General features: G+C 65.0%; 3 protein-coding genes across 3 annotated transcripts; 2 read left to right on the forward strand and 1 right to left on the reverse strand.

Annotated features, from left to right (window-relative positions):
- The first annotated feature begins 477 nt into the window (after positions 1-477).
- Positions 478-2,561, forward strand: HIPK4 (homeodomain interacting protein kinase 4). The gene is made up of 3 exons (XM_088531700.1): positions 478-1,817; positions 1,878-1,902; positions 2,442-2,561. The coding sequence occupies exons 1-3, from the start codon at positions 490-492 to the stop codon at positions 2,559-2,561; spliced, it is 1,473 nt and encodes a 490-aa protein (XP_088387826.1). The 5' UTR covers positions 478-489.
- Positions 2,562-3,090: 529 nt separating this feature from the next.
- On the reverse strand, positions 3,091-5,436 carry PLD3 (phospholipase D family member 3). The gene is made up of 8 exons (XM_088531720.1): positions 5,251-5,436; positions 4,874-4,994; positions 4,661-4,788; positions 4,382-4,582; positions 4,160-4,299; positions 3,575-3,740; positions 3,402-3,501; positions 3,091-3,288 (listed from the first exon to the last, which is right to left on the reverse strand). The coding sequence occupies exons 1-8, from the start codon at positions 5,401-5,403 to the stop codon at positions 3,095-3,097; spliced, it is 1,203 nt and encodes a 400-aa protein (XP_088387846.1). The 5' UTR covers positions 5,404-5,436; the 3' UTR covers positions 3,091-3,094.
- A 3,196-nt stretch (positions 5,437-8,632) lies between these two features.
- CUNH19orf47 (chromosome unknown C19orf47 homolog) lies at positions 8,633-11,584 on the forward strand. Its single transcript, XM_088531705.1, has 8 exons — positions 8,633-8,685; positions 8,845-8,932; positions 9,419-9,533; positions 9,657-9,738; positions 9,827-9,961; positions 10,251-10,397; positions 10,562-10,632; positions 11,109-11,584. Exons 1-8 carry the CDS (start codon positions 8,667-8,669, stop codon positions 11,574-11,576), a joined length of 1,125 nt encoding a protein of 374 aa, XP_088387831.1. The 5' UTR covers positions 8,633-8,666; the 3' UTR covers positions 11,577-11,584.
- The last annotated feature ends 1,931 nt before the right edge of the window (positions 11,585-13,515 follow it).

Below are 13,515 nucleotides of genomic sequence, written 5' to 3' on the forward strand. Positions count from 1 at the left end.
TTTCGGGCTCCCTAACTCCCTTGCCCCAGGAAGATGTTCCAAGCCAGTTGCTCCCCTCTTCCCTTTCCCATCTAAATGCAATTAATCCAGGTGTCTCTCGCCTGGGCCTTGTCCATGTTCTTGCCCCTTGTCCCCTGTTCTCTGTCCCTTCGGAATAAACATTAACCTGAGCACGGCCCTGGCCCCGGTGTCGTCTGTGGCTCGAGCGCAGGTGCATCCCGGGATGCTAGAGCATCCTGGGAACGGCCTGGAGATGGGAAAAGTGGCCGGGACTGGGCCCGCTCCTCTCCCGGCCGGTGCCTTTGGATCCGTCGCTCCGCAGTGCCCGGACGCCGGGGCCCTGGCGATGCCGGAACTGGGCCCTTGTTGGGTCACCGCTCGGTTCCGGGGTGGTGACGACGGTGCCGGCGGCACCGTGCGAGGACGCTCTTTGCCGGGAGCCGGAGCCGGCTCCGATTTTGGGAAGGGAGGGACCCGCTGGCGCCGGCCATGGTGACGCTGGAGTCGGGCACGGAGTGCTACGACGTGGTGGACACGCTGGGCAAAGGCACCTTCGGGGAGGTGGCCAAGAGCTGGCGGAGGAGCACGGGCGAGATGGTGGCCATCAAGATCCTGCAGGACGACGGGCACCGCAGCCGCGTGGTGCGCAACGAGCTGAAGCTGCTGCGGGCCATGGGCGCGCTGGACGCCGACGCGGCGCACATCGTGCGCTTCCTCGAGGCCTTCCACGACGGCGCCAAGTGCTACCTGGTCTTCGAGCTGCTCGAGCAGAACCTCTTCGACTTCCAGAAGGAGCACGACTTCTCGCCGCTGCCCGTGCGCCACATCCGCACCATCACGGCGCAGGTGCTCACGGCGCTGGCCAAGCTGCAGGAGCTCGCCATCATCCACGCCGACCTCAAGCCGGAGAACATCATGCTGGTGGACCACGCGCGCCACCCGTTCCGCGTGAAGCTCATCGACTTCGGCTCGGCCAGCATCCTGAGCGAGGTGCGCTCCATCCCGGAGCCCTACATCCAGTCGCGCTTCTACCGCGCGCCCGAGATCCTGCTGGGGCTGCCGTTCTGCGAGAAGGTGGACGTGTGGTCGCTGGGCTGCGTCATGGCCGAGCTGCACCTGGGCTGGCCGCTCTACCCGGGCGGCAGCGAGTACGACCAGGTGCGCTACATCTGCGAGACGCAGGGGCTGCCGCGCGGCGCGCTGCTGCAGGCGGCCCGCAAGGCGCCGCGCTTCTTCCGCCGCGCGCCCGACGCCGGCGCCTGGCGCCTCAAGACGCCGGCCGAGCACCTGGCCGAGAGCCGCGAGAAGCCCCTGGAGCGCCGCAAGTACGTGCTGCGCTCCCTGGAGCACATGGAGACGGTGAGCGGCGGCGGCAGCGGCGGCAGCGACCGCGAGGCGCTGGCCGAGCGCGGCGACCTGCGCGCCATGGTGGAGCTCATCAAGCGCATGCTGGCGTGGGACGCGCGCGAGCGCATCGCGCCCGCCGCCGCGCTGCGCCACCCCTTCGTGTCGCTGCAGCAGCTGCGCGCCGCGCACCGGCCCACGCGCTACTACCAGCTGTGCCGGCAGGGCCTGCGGGCCGCCCGCGCCGGCGCCGCCGAGGACGCCGATGAGGAGGAGGAGGGCGCGGAGGCGGCGCGCTGCGGTGTGCAGAGGGCCATCGCGCAGCTCGACCACCTCAGCCTGGCCGAGGTGGCGCTGGGCGAGGAGCCGGCGCCGGCGCCCATCCCGGCGCACTACGGCGGCTGGCACCGGCCCCGGCGGCACCCGCGGCGCCCCAAGGCCGACGCCGTCCTGGGCAACCTCATCGTGCTGGGGCCGCGCTCGCCGCGGGGGGCGGCCGCCGGCGGCGCCGAGGAGCAGAGCCCGCCCGGGAGGCCCCCGCCGGCGCCATGCACCAAGGTACCGGCTGCTGCGGCCCTGGGTGCTCCGGGTCCCCGCGTGCTCTGGGTTCCTGGGTGCTCCGGGTCCCTCGGGTGCTCTGGGTCCCTGGGTGCTCCGGGTCCCCGCGTGCTCTGGGTTCCTGGGTGCTCCGGGTCCCCATGTGCTCCGGGTCCCCATGTGCTCCGGTTTCCTGGGTGCTCCGAGTCCCCATGTGCTCCGGTTTCCTGGGTGCTCCTGGTGCCTTGGATGCTCCGGGTCCTCGTGTGCTCCAGTTTCCTGGGTGCTCCTGGTCCCTCGGGTGCTCCAGGTCCCCATGTGCTCCAGTTTCCTGGGTGCTCCTGGTCCCTCGGGTGCTCCAGGTCCCCATGTGCTCCAGTTTCCTGGGTGCTCCACGTCCCCCCTGCGCTCCGGCTCCCCGGCTGCTCCCCGTTAACGCTCCATCCCAAAGGCACTTTTGGCCCCTCGAGCGCTCCAGGTCCCCGCTGCCCCGTGTCCCCCGGCTGCCCCGTGTCCCCCGGCTGCTCCGCGTCACCGTGCCCCGCTCTTCTCGCCCGCAGAGAGCCCTGGCCGAGTGGCGCGTGCCCGAGGCGGGCGCCTGGGCGGGCTCGGAGCGCCCGGCCGGGCCGGCGCCGGGCCGGCACCCGCGCTACCTGCAGCACGTGGCCGGCCAGCGCTGAGGCGCCGCGCGGAGCCCCGCGCCCGCGAGGGAGCCCCCCTGCTCCTCCTCCTCTTCCTCGGCTGCGCAGCCCGGGCCGGAGCGGCCGCGCGGCGCCCGCGGGCAGAGCGGGGCCGCGCGGGGCCGCACGCGCCCGCGGCTCCGGGCACCGGCGTTTTGCGCTGCTCTGCCGCCCCAATAAACCGTTTGCCCCCGCGTGCCGTTGCCTCCTTGCCGGGCGGGAAGCGGGAGCGCGCGGCGCCGGGCGCTCTCCGTTGGGATGGGCTCGTGACGCACACGGATGCTGCAAGTTCACAAAACCTTCCCTTTAATCCTCACCAAACGGTGACACGTGGCGCTGTGTGGGAAAAGGGACCGGCGCCGCGTTGCTGCCGTCGAGCTGCGGAGCTCAAACGGGCGGCGAGGCCGCGCGTCCGCGTGCCGCTCTCAAATCCCTCCCTGCAGAATGTACGGGACAAACCAGCGCGCCGCTCGCTCCCAGCTTGCTTCCTACCGGAGGAAAAGCCGCTCGCGGAGCACCCGGCTCCCCGGGGCCTAGCGGGAGCCGCAGAGGCGCTGCCAGCGCTGCACGTCGGCCACGTCGGCGCTGTACGGGGAGCTCCAGTCGCGCTCGAACACGGCCTGCAGCTGCGCGCGCACCGCGGCCGGGCCGGCGCCGCCCGTCTCGTTGACCACGAGCGCCGAGCCCGCCGTGCGCGTGAAATAGTCCCCGGACCAGTTGGAGGTCCCTGCGGGGGGAAACGGGGTTGTTTCGGTGGACAAGGCACCGCGGTGGAGCCGCACGCCGCGTTCCGGGTGTTGCTCGCCGCGTTCCGGGTGTTGCCCGCCGGGTGTTGCTCACCGATATACGCCACCTCCTCGGTGACCATGTACTTGTTGTGGTTCACGCGGGCGTAGGGGATCTTGGCTTGCGCCGCGCTCGTCGGCACCATGAAAAGCCTCTGCGGGATGGAAAGGGACCGTCGGCAGCGGGAACAGCCCACCCCGATGTCACCGCGCCAGCGCGGTACCTACCACCTGCACGCTGTAGCGCGTCTCGTTGTCGGCCACGGCCGCCAGGGACTTGAGGAAGGGGAACATGTCGGCCTTGCTGTGGCGCCAGCAGCCCACGAGCAGCCGGACGCGCACGCGGCGCTCGTAGACGGCCTTGCGGAGATGGTCATCGATCAGCGGCCAGAACCTGCGCGGGGAGCGGCGGGGACGGGGACAGGGACAACACCAGGATCACGGTCAGGGCGAGGGGTTGGGATTAGTGTTAGGGCTTAGGGTTAGTGTTAGGGACAGCTTTAGGGTTAGGGTCATGTTCTCGGTCAGGGTTGACCAGCGTTAGGATTAGGGTTAGGATTAGGGACAGGCTCAGCATTGGGGTTATGGTTTAGGGTTAGGGTTTAGGATTAGTCTTCGGGACAGGTTCAGGGTTAGGATTTAGGATTAGGGTCAGTAACGGGGTTAGGGTCACGTTCTCAGTCAGGTTTAGGGTTAGTGCCAGGGTCAAGCTCAGCATCAGGATGAGGGTGAGGGTCCAGCTTAGTTTTTGGGCCAGGATGAGCATTATGGCTCTCGGTTCCGGTGTGGGGACGCGGGTGAGCGCGGCGGTACCTGCGGGGGTGCGAGAACTCCATGGTGGGCAGGTAGCTCATGACGGCGACGTGCACGAAGTCGCGGGCCGCGTCGATGGCGCCGAGCAGCGCGCGCAGGTCCGTGGTGCGCCCCGGGGCGCAGAGAGCCGGCGGGGCGCTCTGCGGGTCCCGGCAGAGCTTGGGCATCGCGCGCCGGCACGCCGGCTCCGCGGCCAAGCCCGCGCGCTGGGAGCGCACTCACCGAGAAGAAGACGCCGGCCGGCGTCCCGTTGAGCCGCAGCTCCAGCGGCGTCTCCATGTTGAAGGCGGTGGAGTAGTTGGCCGGCCACGGCACCGGCACGGTGGCACCGGGAACGCCCAGCGCCCAGTAGGCTTCGAAGACCTTGGCCAAGTCGCGGGCCAGGCAGCTGCAGTTGTAGACGGCCACGCCGAGCTCCTTGACCTGTGGGACGCGGCTCCGTCGCGGCGGCTGGAGCACCCGGTGCCAGTTTGGCCAATTTTGGGGCACCTCGGGGCTTACCTGCGTCAACGAGCGCCAGTCCATGTTGGCGCTGCCGATGTAGAGGTGGGCGCCGTCCACGAGCCACAGCTTGGTGTGCAGCACCCCGCCGGTGAGCCGCGGCATGTCGACCGCCCGCACCGCGGCCCCTGCGGCACCAGAGCGCGCCCGTGCCACCACGTTGGCGTTTCGGGGGCGTCCCCACGCGCCCGCAATGCCCGCGCCGGCGCTCACCGCTCTGCTGCAGCGCCTGGAGGTCGTGCACGGGCGTCTTGGCGGACGGGGTGTTGACGGCGACGCGCACAGAGACGCCCCGCGCCGGCAGCTCCAGCAGCTCCTGCAGGATCTGCTCGCCCTGGTTGCACGAAATAGGGAAGAGGAAGTGGTGAAAAACCCCAGGGACGGGCGCAAACGGGCCGGTCACTCGGGACTCGGCGCCAGCACGAGCCTTTGGCCTTGCTCACGGGTGTTTGCAAGCGAGAGCGCGTGGGAGGTTGTGCCGGCCGAGCAAGCTGGCATCATGCAAAGGGATGTGTCACGAGGCGAGCTGGCGTGACCAAGCCCTGTCCCGGGGCCGGCCGCGGCCGAGGGGACGCGCGCGGTGGCCGTACCGGGGCGGCGGAGGGCTCCTGCGTGTGCGTGTCCTCGTTGGTCAGCGTCCAGTAGAAGGCGGCGATGTCCAGGCTGCGCGCGGCGCCGCCGAGGAGGCTCCTCCACGTGTCGAAGGTGGAGGGGTTCGTGGGGCCGCTGCTGCCGTACGTCATGCCCTCGGGAATGCTCTCGACGAGCACGATCCTGGTGGGAACGCACGGGCGGCAGCGCAATGCAACGATCGCTGCATGCAACGGCAGCTCGTTGCAACGATAGCTCGATGCAACGATAGCTCGATGCAACGATAGCTCGATGCAATGATAGCTCGATGCAACGGCAGCTTGATGCAACGGCAGCTCGTTGCATCAATAGCTCCATGCAACAATAGTGCAATGCAACGAGAGCACAATGCAACGGCAGCTCATTGCAATGATAGCTTCATGCAACGATAACTCGATGCAACAATAACTCGATGCACCGATAGCTGCATGCAATGGCAGCTCAATGCAATGATAGCTGCATGCGACAATAGCACAATGCAACGATATCTGCATGCAACAGCAGCTCATCGCAACGATAGTTTGATGCAATGCTAGCTCAATGCAAGGGTAGATCGTTGCAACAGTAGCTTGATGCAATGATAACTCGTTGCAGCAATAACTCGATGCAACCATAGCTCGATGCAATGATAGCTAAATGCAACAGTAGCCCGTTGCAGCGGCAGCGTGTTGCAAGCACTGCGCACCGCAGCAGCAGCGCCGGCACCGGCCTCGCTCACCGGCACGGGTCGCTGCAGGTGCCACCAGTGTCACCAGCATCGTGTCCCGGCGCTGCCGAGCCTGGACGGGTGTTGAAGAGGTGGATGAAGAGCAGGCAGGAGAGGAGGGTGACGAGGGCGGCAGCCAGCACGGCGCAGCGGGAGCACTGGGCAGAGCGGGATTAAAAATCACCTTTTCCACCTTCAAACCCACCACCCACGGGCCAAAAGCGCCCCGGGAACACCCGTGAGGAGGAGGAGGAGGAGGAGGATGGTCCGAGCCTGGCACGGTCGTCGCACTGCGATTTCCACGAGCCCCGGTGAGGATTTACCTTCTGCGCCAAGCGGCCGAGCTGCTGCGGTGCCGGCGGCTCCTCCGGCTTTTCCAGCTGCGGAAGGGACAGAGCAAGTCGGGAAGGAGGTCCTGGATCCCCCACTTTCCTGTCCGGGCAGGTTTTGCGCAATATTTGCAAATCCCGTCGGGATTGTACCTGCTCGTAGGCCACGTAGGGCTTCATCGCTGCCGGAGCAGAGCTCGGGAAGCAAGCGCCGGGATTGGGGATCTTCCCCTACGGAGCTGACGGCTGGTCCTGTGTCTGCGCGTCCGGCTGTGCGTGCGTCCGTGCGGCGCCCCGGGGTGTTGCACAGGCGCCTGACTCACGGGGCGGCTCTGGCAGCGCAAGGAAGGGAAGTTTCCCATCGGCATCCGAGCGGCGTTGGGGGCGGGAGGCCGGCGGCTCCGGCGCTCCGGGTCCTCGCGGCCCCGTGCCGGGTGCCTGTCCCCGTCCCCGTCCCCGTTCCCGTCCCCGTTCCCGTCCCCGTCTGTCTGCGGAGGCCCCGGGGGAGGAGGCTCCACGGCCGCTTCTCCTCCCAGAGGTGGAGCCGGGTTTCCGGAGCCGTGACAGAGGGAGCGATGGGGATGGAGGGACGCGGGGACGGAGGGACGCGGGGACGGAGGGACGCGGGGATGGGGACGGCAGCGCAGTGCGGGGTGGGGGGTCCTCACACAGCCCCCGGAGCCGGGGGGCAGCCAAAATCAACTCCTTCGTCTGCACCATGTCTAGGAGAGGGAGACCATGTTGAGGGTCAGGAGTATGTTGAGGGTCAGGATTATGTTTGGGATCCTGTTTAAGGTCAGGATTCGTTTAGGGACACGTTTAGGGTTGGAATTGTACTTAAGATCATGTATAGGGTGAGGATCGTGTTTAGGATCGTGTTTAGGGTCTGGGCTACGTTTAGGGCCACGCTTAGGGTCAGGCCCGTATTTTCAGGCCAGGCCCGTGTCCACGGCTGTGTTTAGGGCCAGACCTGTGCTTCGGGCTGCATTTTGAGCCACATTTTGGACACGTTTTGGGCCAGCACCACGTTTAGGACCCTGTTTAGGACCAGGACCATGTTTAGGGGCAGGACCATATTCACATCCCTATTCCAGTCCCGGGCCCTGTTTAGGACCCGGTTTCACCCCGCGACCCTATTTGGGGCCGTATCCGGGCCCGGCACCGCGTGCAGGACCCGCTTCCCGCCGTGCCGCCATGTTGCAGGGCGCCGTTTCCGGCGCCGCCATTGCGGGCGCGCGCGGTCCGCCCGCACTCTATGGTTCTCCTCCCCCTCCCTGGGAGGAGCAGAGGGGCCCGCGCGCGGCGGGCGGCGGGCTGCGAGGTCACTTCCGGCACTTGGTGGCCGCTCCTTCCGGTTGGGCCTGCGCCGGCGGGCGGAGGCGGCGGGACGATGGAGGGCGGCGGAGACCGGGAGGTAACGTGGAGGGGAAAGGGGTAATAAGGGACGGGGGGGCTCGGGGCAGGAGGAGGGGGCGGTTTGGGGAGGGAAGGGGAGGGCCGGGGGCAGGAGTTTGGGTGCGGGGAAAGGCAGGGATCATCCGAAGCCCCATCCCGCCCCCGGCCCCGTCCCGCTCCCAGGGCTGTTCCCGGTCCCGTCCCGCTCCCAGGGCTGTTCCCGCTCCCGTCCCGGTCCCGTCCCGTTCCCGGGGCTGTTCCCGGTCCCGTCCCGGCCCCGTCCCGCTCCCAGGGCTGTTCCCGGCCCCGTCCCGCTCCCAGGGCTGTTCCCGGTCCCGTCCCGGCCCCGTCCCGTTCCTGGGGCTGTTCCCGCTCCCGTCCCGGTCCCGTCCCGTTCCCAGGGCTATTCCCAGCCCCGTCCCGCTCCCAGGGCTGTTCCCGCTCCCGTCCCGCTCCCAGGGCTATTCCCGCTCCCGTCCCGCTCCCAGGGTTATTCCCGGCCCCGTCCCGCTCCCAGGGCTGTTCCCGCTCCCGTCCCACTCCCAGGGCTATTCCCGCTCCCAGGGCTATTCCCGGTCCCGTCCCGCTCCCAGGGCTATTCCCGCTCCCAGGGCTATTCCCGCTCCCAGGGCTATTCCCGCTCCCAGGGCTATTCCCGCTCCCAGGGCTATTCCCGCTCCCAGGGCTATTCCCGCTCCCAGGGCTATTCCTGCTCCCAGGGCTATTCCCGCTCCCGTCCCACTCCCAGGGCTATTCCCGCTCCCAGGGCTATTCCTGCTCCCGTCCCGCTCTCAGGGCCGTTCCCAATCCCGTCCCGCTCCCAGGGCTATTCCCGCTCCCAGGGCTGTTCCCGGCGCTGGCGTCACCGCCCTCATCGCCTCCCCGTTCCTTCCCCGCAGGCTCTCTGGGACACGTAGGCCCTGGCGGGGGCTCCGGCCGCTCCGCGATGGTGTCGGTGACGATGGGTGAGTCCGGGCGGGATGAGGTTTAATCCCTGGGAACGCGCTGGGAAATGCCGAGCGCTGGGAAGCGCCAGGAAAGTGGCTGCTGTCCCCCGCACATGCCGTTCCCATGATGGAATCCGCTCTCGTTCCTTCCTCCTCTCACTGAGGTGTTTTTTCCAGCCACATCGGAGTGGATTCAGTTTTTCAAGGAAGCCGGGATTCCTCCGGGCCCCGCCGTCAACTACGCCGTGATGTTCGTGGACAACAGGTGAGGCCGTGAAGAGAACGGGATTGACAACGGGATGTTCTCGCCGGAGATTCCCCCCGGATGCGGGAATGCCCGGGCTCTCCCTGCCTGTTAAATCGCTCCGGAGGGATCCGGACCCTGTGCAGGTGGTGGCCGCTTCCTGGTGACAGCGGGACCTTGGCAGCCTTGTGACTTCCAGCCCTGGAATTCCGGGGCGTCTGGGCTATTACGGACCTCATGGTGAGGGAGGAGAGAGGGGTAACCCCAACATCCTGGTTTCTTTCCAATCTGCTTAATTAGCTGTGTTAATTATGAATCCAGGCCAAGTTTCTCTTTCTTGTCCCTGTTTCCTTCTGTACCGGCCCCTGGCTTCCATCCCGGGCGGATCCCAGGATCCCCGTGCTTGCTCCGGCTGTGATTAATCCGAGCTCCTCCAATGCAGGGCATTAGGGGACACGCAGGGAAGTGTCCCCTGCTGCCACCTGCTCTGCCCTTTGTCCTCCGTAGGATCCAGAAGAACATGCTGCTGGATCTCAACAAGGAGATCATGAACGAGCTGGGAATCACGATAGTGGGGGACATCATCGCCATCCTCAAACACGCCAAAGTCGTCTACAGGCAGGTAGGGCGCTCCTCGGGCACTGCTGGCCCCGGAATTGTTTGTATTTATTAAAAAATTAAGTGAAAAACTGCTTTTTTTGGTCGCCAGGCTGCTGGCGTCATCGTCTCTCCCTGTTTTCCGCAGGAGATGTGCAAGGCGGCTACGGAGTCGCTGTGCCCGAGCCCGCCGCGCGCTCAGCCCGAGCCGCGCCGCCACCCCGGCAGCGGTGAGCGCGGCGGGACCCGCTTCCCGCCTCCCCGCGCGGCTCCGCGTTCGCTCCGGCTCCCCCGCGACTCCCTGTCCTTGTCCTTTAGCTGCCACCCGCATGATCGCCAACAGCTTGAGCCGGGACTCGCCGCCCGCTCCGCCTGGCCGCAGACCCGACGCCAGCGCTTCCAAGATCTCCATCACCGTGTCCAACAAACTCGCTGCGAAAAACGCAAGAGCAGGTACGGAGGGAAGCCTTTCCTGGCGGAAAAGGTGGGAAGCGGTTGCCACGCTGCAAGGTGCAGCTCTTTTCCCCTTCAATCTGAATTGAAATCGGGCGGGGAGTGTTTTAAAAGCCTGGATCTGCTGCGTTGTCCTGATCCAATTCCTGCTCGTAAGTAGCTGGAGGCCAGGGGGGAGGCCCGAGGCTGCCGGGCGCTGGCGGAAATGCCCTTTTCCCGGGTATTTCTCGGCACGATGAGGAGCAGCGCCCCAAAGTTGACAGCCTCGTGCTTCTCCTTGGCCTTCGAGGTCCGTGTGACGCCGCGGACGAGGGCCCCGCGGTGCCCGTGAAGCGGCGCCGGGTGACGGCGGAGATGGAGGGCAAATACATCATCCACATGCCCAAGGGCACCACTCCCAGGACGAAGAAAATCCTGGAGCAGCAGGCGGCCAAAGGTACCTGTTCCCCAGCGCCTCCGGATCCAGTTAGTCCGCGGAAACGGTCGATTTTCCCGTGTGCCCTGCTCGTGCTTTTCCAATAAGGTCCCGGTGTTCCCCGTGGCCTCCTCCGGCTCCCTTCCCGTTTCCAAAGCGCCGTCGTTTTCCCTCGCGATCCGCAGGTCTGCAGAGGACGTCGGTGTTTGACCGCCTGGGCGCCGAGACGAGGGCCGACGCCACCGCGGCGGGCAAGGTGAGCGGAGAGCACCGCGGGGCTGCCCTGGCTCGGGGAGCCTCTTTCCTCATGGAAAAATCACCTCAAAGCTGGAAAAACACCTTGGAACGGTGCCAAGGTGCCCTGGGAAAGGGCTGCTGTGGGATGGGGGAAGCTCGAGAGCTGTTGGTGGCTCCAGGGTGACCTGAGCAAATCGTTCCCGTGCTTGTGCTGTGATGCCTCGAATAGGGGGTACGAGAGATTGCTCCCTTTTCTGGGAGCAAAACGCTCAGCAGGGAGGTCTTGGGGTGCACTTTTCTGCAGCGTGCGGAGTCACCCTAAGTAAAAGCACAAGGAAACACCGTTTTAAAAGCATTTGTGACCTGGGAGGATTGCAGAGGGGGATTTTTCCACTTCTGCTTCCTCAAAAGTCACCAAACCCAAGGACTTCCTTGGTGTCCTGCTCCAAGGCGACCTCCCTGCAGCGATGCCGACGTTCCCTGTGTTGCTTCCAGCCCACGGGGGTGTTCAGCCGGCTGGGCGACGCGCTGGACGGGGACGGGGCGGCCGACAGCGACGACGACGACGCCTGCTCCGTGCTGCAGTACGCCGGCGTCCTGAAGCCGCTCCCGAAGGGAAGCGCCGGGCTGGGAGCCGCCGTCAAGGCCAAAGCCACCAGCTCGGAGGCCGCCGCGCGCCGCCCGGGCCGCAGGGACGCCGCCGGCGAGGGACGCAAAGCGGAGCCCAAAACGGGCCTCGTGCAGAGGCTGGGCAAAGCCTCGGCGCCGCCGGAGGCCCAGGACAGCAGCGTGACCAGCACCCGGGGCAGAACGGAGCCCGAGTTCAAGGTCACTCTAAAGAGGAGCTGGGGCAGCGCCAAGGTAAGCAGCAGCAGCAGCAGCAGCAGCGAGAGCCCTGGCGCTCGCATGGACAGCGCGGGCCCCGTTAGCGTCTTCACGAGACTGGGAAGGAAGGCGGAATGACGGCGCGCGGCGCCGCTCCTCTCCGGCTGCTCCGTTTTCTCCCCGCTGGAGCCCTCGCGGACGCCCGTTCTTGCCCGTTTCCGAGCTCGGCGTGTCTCGCCCTGCTTCCGTGCCCATCCCGGCTCAGCCCTTGCCATTAAACACCACGGAAGGAGCGGGAAAACCGTCCCCCAAACCCTTCCTGCAAATTCGGCTGCTTCTGTGGGCCAGATGTGCTCGGCCAGATGTGCTTGGCCAGCAGTTTTGCCTCACTCGCTGGTCGCAAACCCCGCGGCCTTCGGTCTCATTCCCTCCCCAGTTCACTGAAAGCGCTTTTTTTTTTCCCTATTTTTTTGTTGTTTTTCTCCTCTGCAGGTTCTTTCCTGTATCTAGGAAGTAGGACCTGGAGGACTCTCCGTAAAAGTGAGATTACGGAGTTGGGGCCTGCTGCTGGGACTCCTAATTTTTTTCTTTTTTCTTTTTTTTTGGTGATTTTCTTGTTGTTTTGAGCAGCCTCTAAATCCCAGCTGCTTCTGAAGCAGCTTCTTGGACGCTGCTCCCTGTGTTCCCGTTTTTAGCGATCCCACCCGCTCGGAAACCTAAAATCGCCACCCTCGGACCTACAACTGTTACGGAGTTTTTGTTGCACAGAAACACGGCTGCAGCAGCGCTGATCCGCACCGTATCCGGGCACATGAATAACCCAGCTTCGTGGCTGGATTCAAGGAATGCCATGTGCTGGATGGAAGAGGAAAGGAGCATTTTTGAGGGCTCTTCTGGGAGCTTTTTCTCTAAATATTTAACATGAATTTACTTGGGGTTTGGTTTTCCTCCTCCATCTCTCTTTGAGATGCTCAGGTACAAAAAAGGAGCCTTTTTGCAGCAGGCTCCTGCCCAGCGTGCAGTTTTGGGGCACTTTTTACCCGGTTTCTTTGAGGGAAAGAGGGAGCTGCGTTGCTGGCAGAGCCCCCGGCTGCAGCTTGGCCGTTTTAACCTCCTGTTTTACTGCAGGAAAAGGAAAAAACACTGGTTACATCCCTGGCTTTTCTTATTTTATCACTGTATTTATTAAGAAAGAGAAAAAGCAGCGCTTTTACGTTGCGTTGTGTAAAAGCCCCTGCTGCAGGTTGTTGATTTGCCTTGAGTTTTTCTTTGCTGTGGATTTGTGTCCCCCTTGGCTTTTTTTTTCGGTTTTAGAACCTGCTTTCCGCCCACCAGCGCCGTTGTTGAAGGCACCTAATGACGGGGGAAATTGTGACGGTTTGAGGGGGTAGAGGGCAAAAAAAATGAAGAAAAATGAGTTTTCCTTGTGCGTTCTGGGCTGTTTGTTCATGCACAGGATGGAGGGCGGGAGGGAAGGTTGGACGTGTGCGTTCGGGGCGGTTCTGCGGTTCCACGGATTTTGTTCTTCTGATTTCTCAACTAAACTCTGTTTTTCTGTCTTTCTTCTGTCTTTCTTCTGTATTTTGGGGCTTTTTGTTTGTTTGTTTTGTTTTCTTCAAGAAGGACATTGTGGTTTGCACACGCGCCTGCCCCCCTACGGGGGGGGGGTGTTTTGGCAATAAACCCTTGAAACTGTCCCCGTTTGGGTCTTGTCCTTTCCCAGGCTGAGGCCGTCGCAGCTCAGTGCATGTCAGGATGCCCAGATCTGTTGTCACTGGGTTGCCAGGGGCCTTGCTGGGGCCACTAGCTGGGCTGCGTTAGGGCCCGGGGTGTTATTCAAATATATACAGCTGTATGGAAGCTTATGCAAATGTATGGAAATTCATGCAAATGGACGCGGCGGGAGTAGGCGGGGCCTCCAGCGCGCGCCCGCCCCCTCCCTCCCCGATCCGTGCGGACGTGGTCGAGTAAACGGCGCGCGGCGCATGCGCGCTGGGCCCCGCGCGCCCCCGGCACTGCGCACGCGCCCTGCCCGCTGCGCGCGGCGCAGGCGCGGTGGGCGCGGCCCGCGCGGCGC

Source organism: Tinamus guttatus, unplaced genomic scaffold, assembly GCF_059628265.1.
Source record: "Tinamus guttatus ecotype Peru unplaced genomic scaffold, ASM5962826v1 Tinamus_guttatus_pri_ptg000425l, whole genome shotgun sequence".
NCBI classification, from domain to species: domain Eukaryota; kingdom Metazoa; phylum Chordata; class Aves; order Tinamiformes; family Tinamidae; genus Tinamus; species Tinamus guttatus.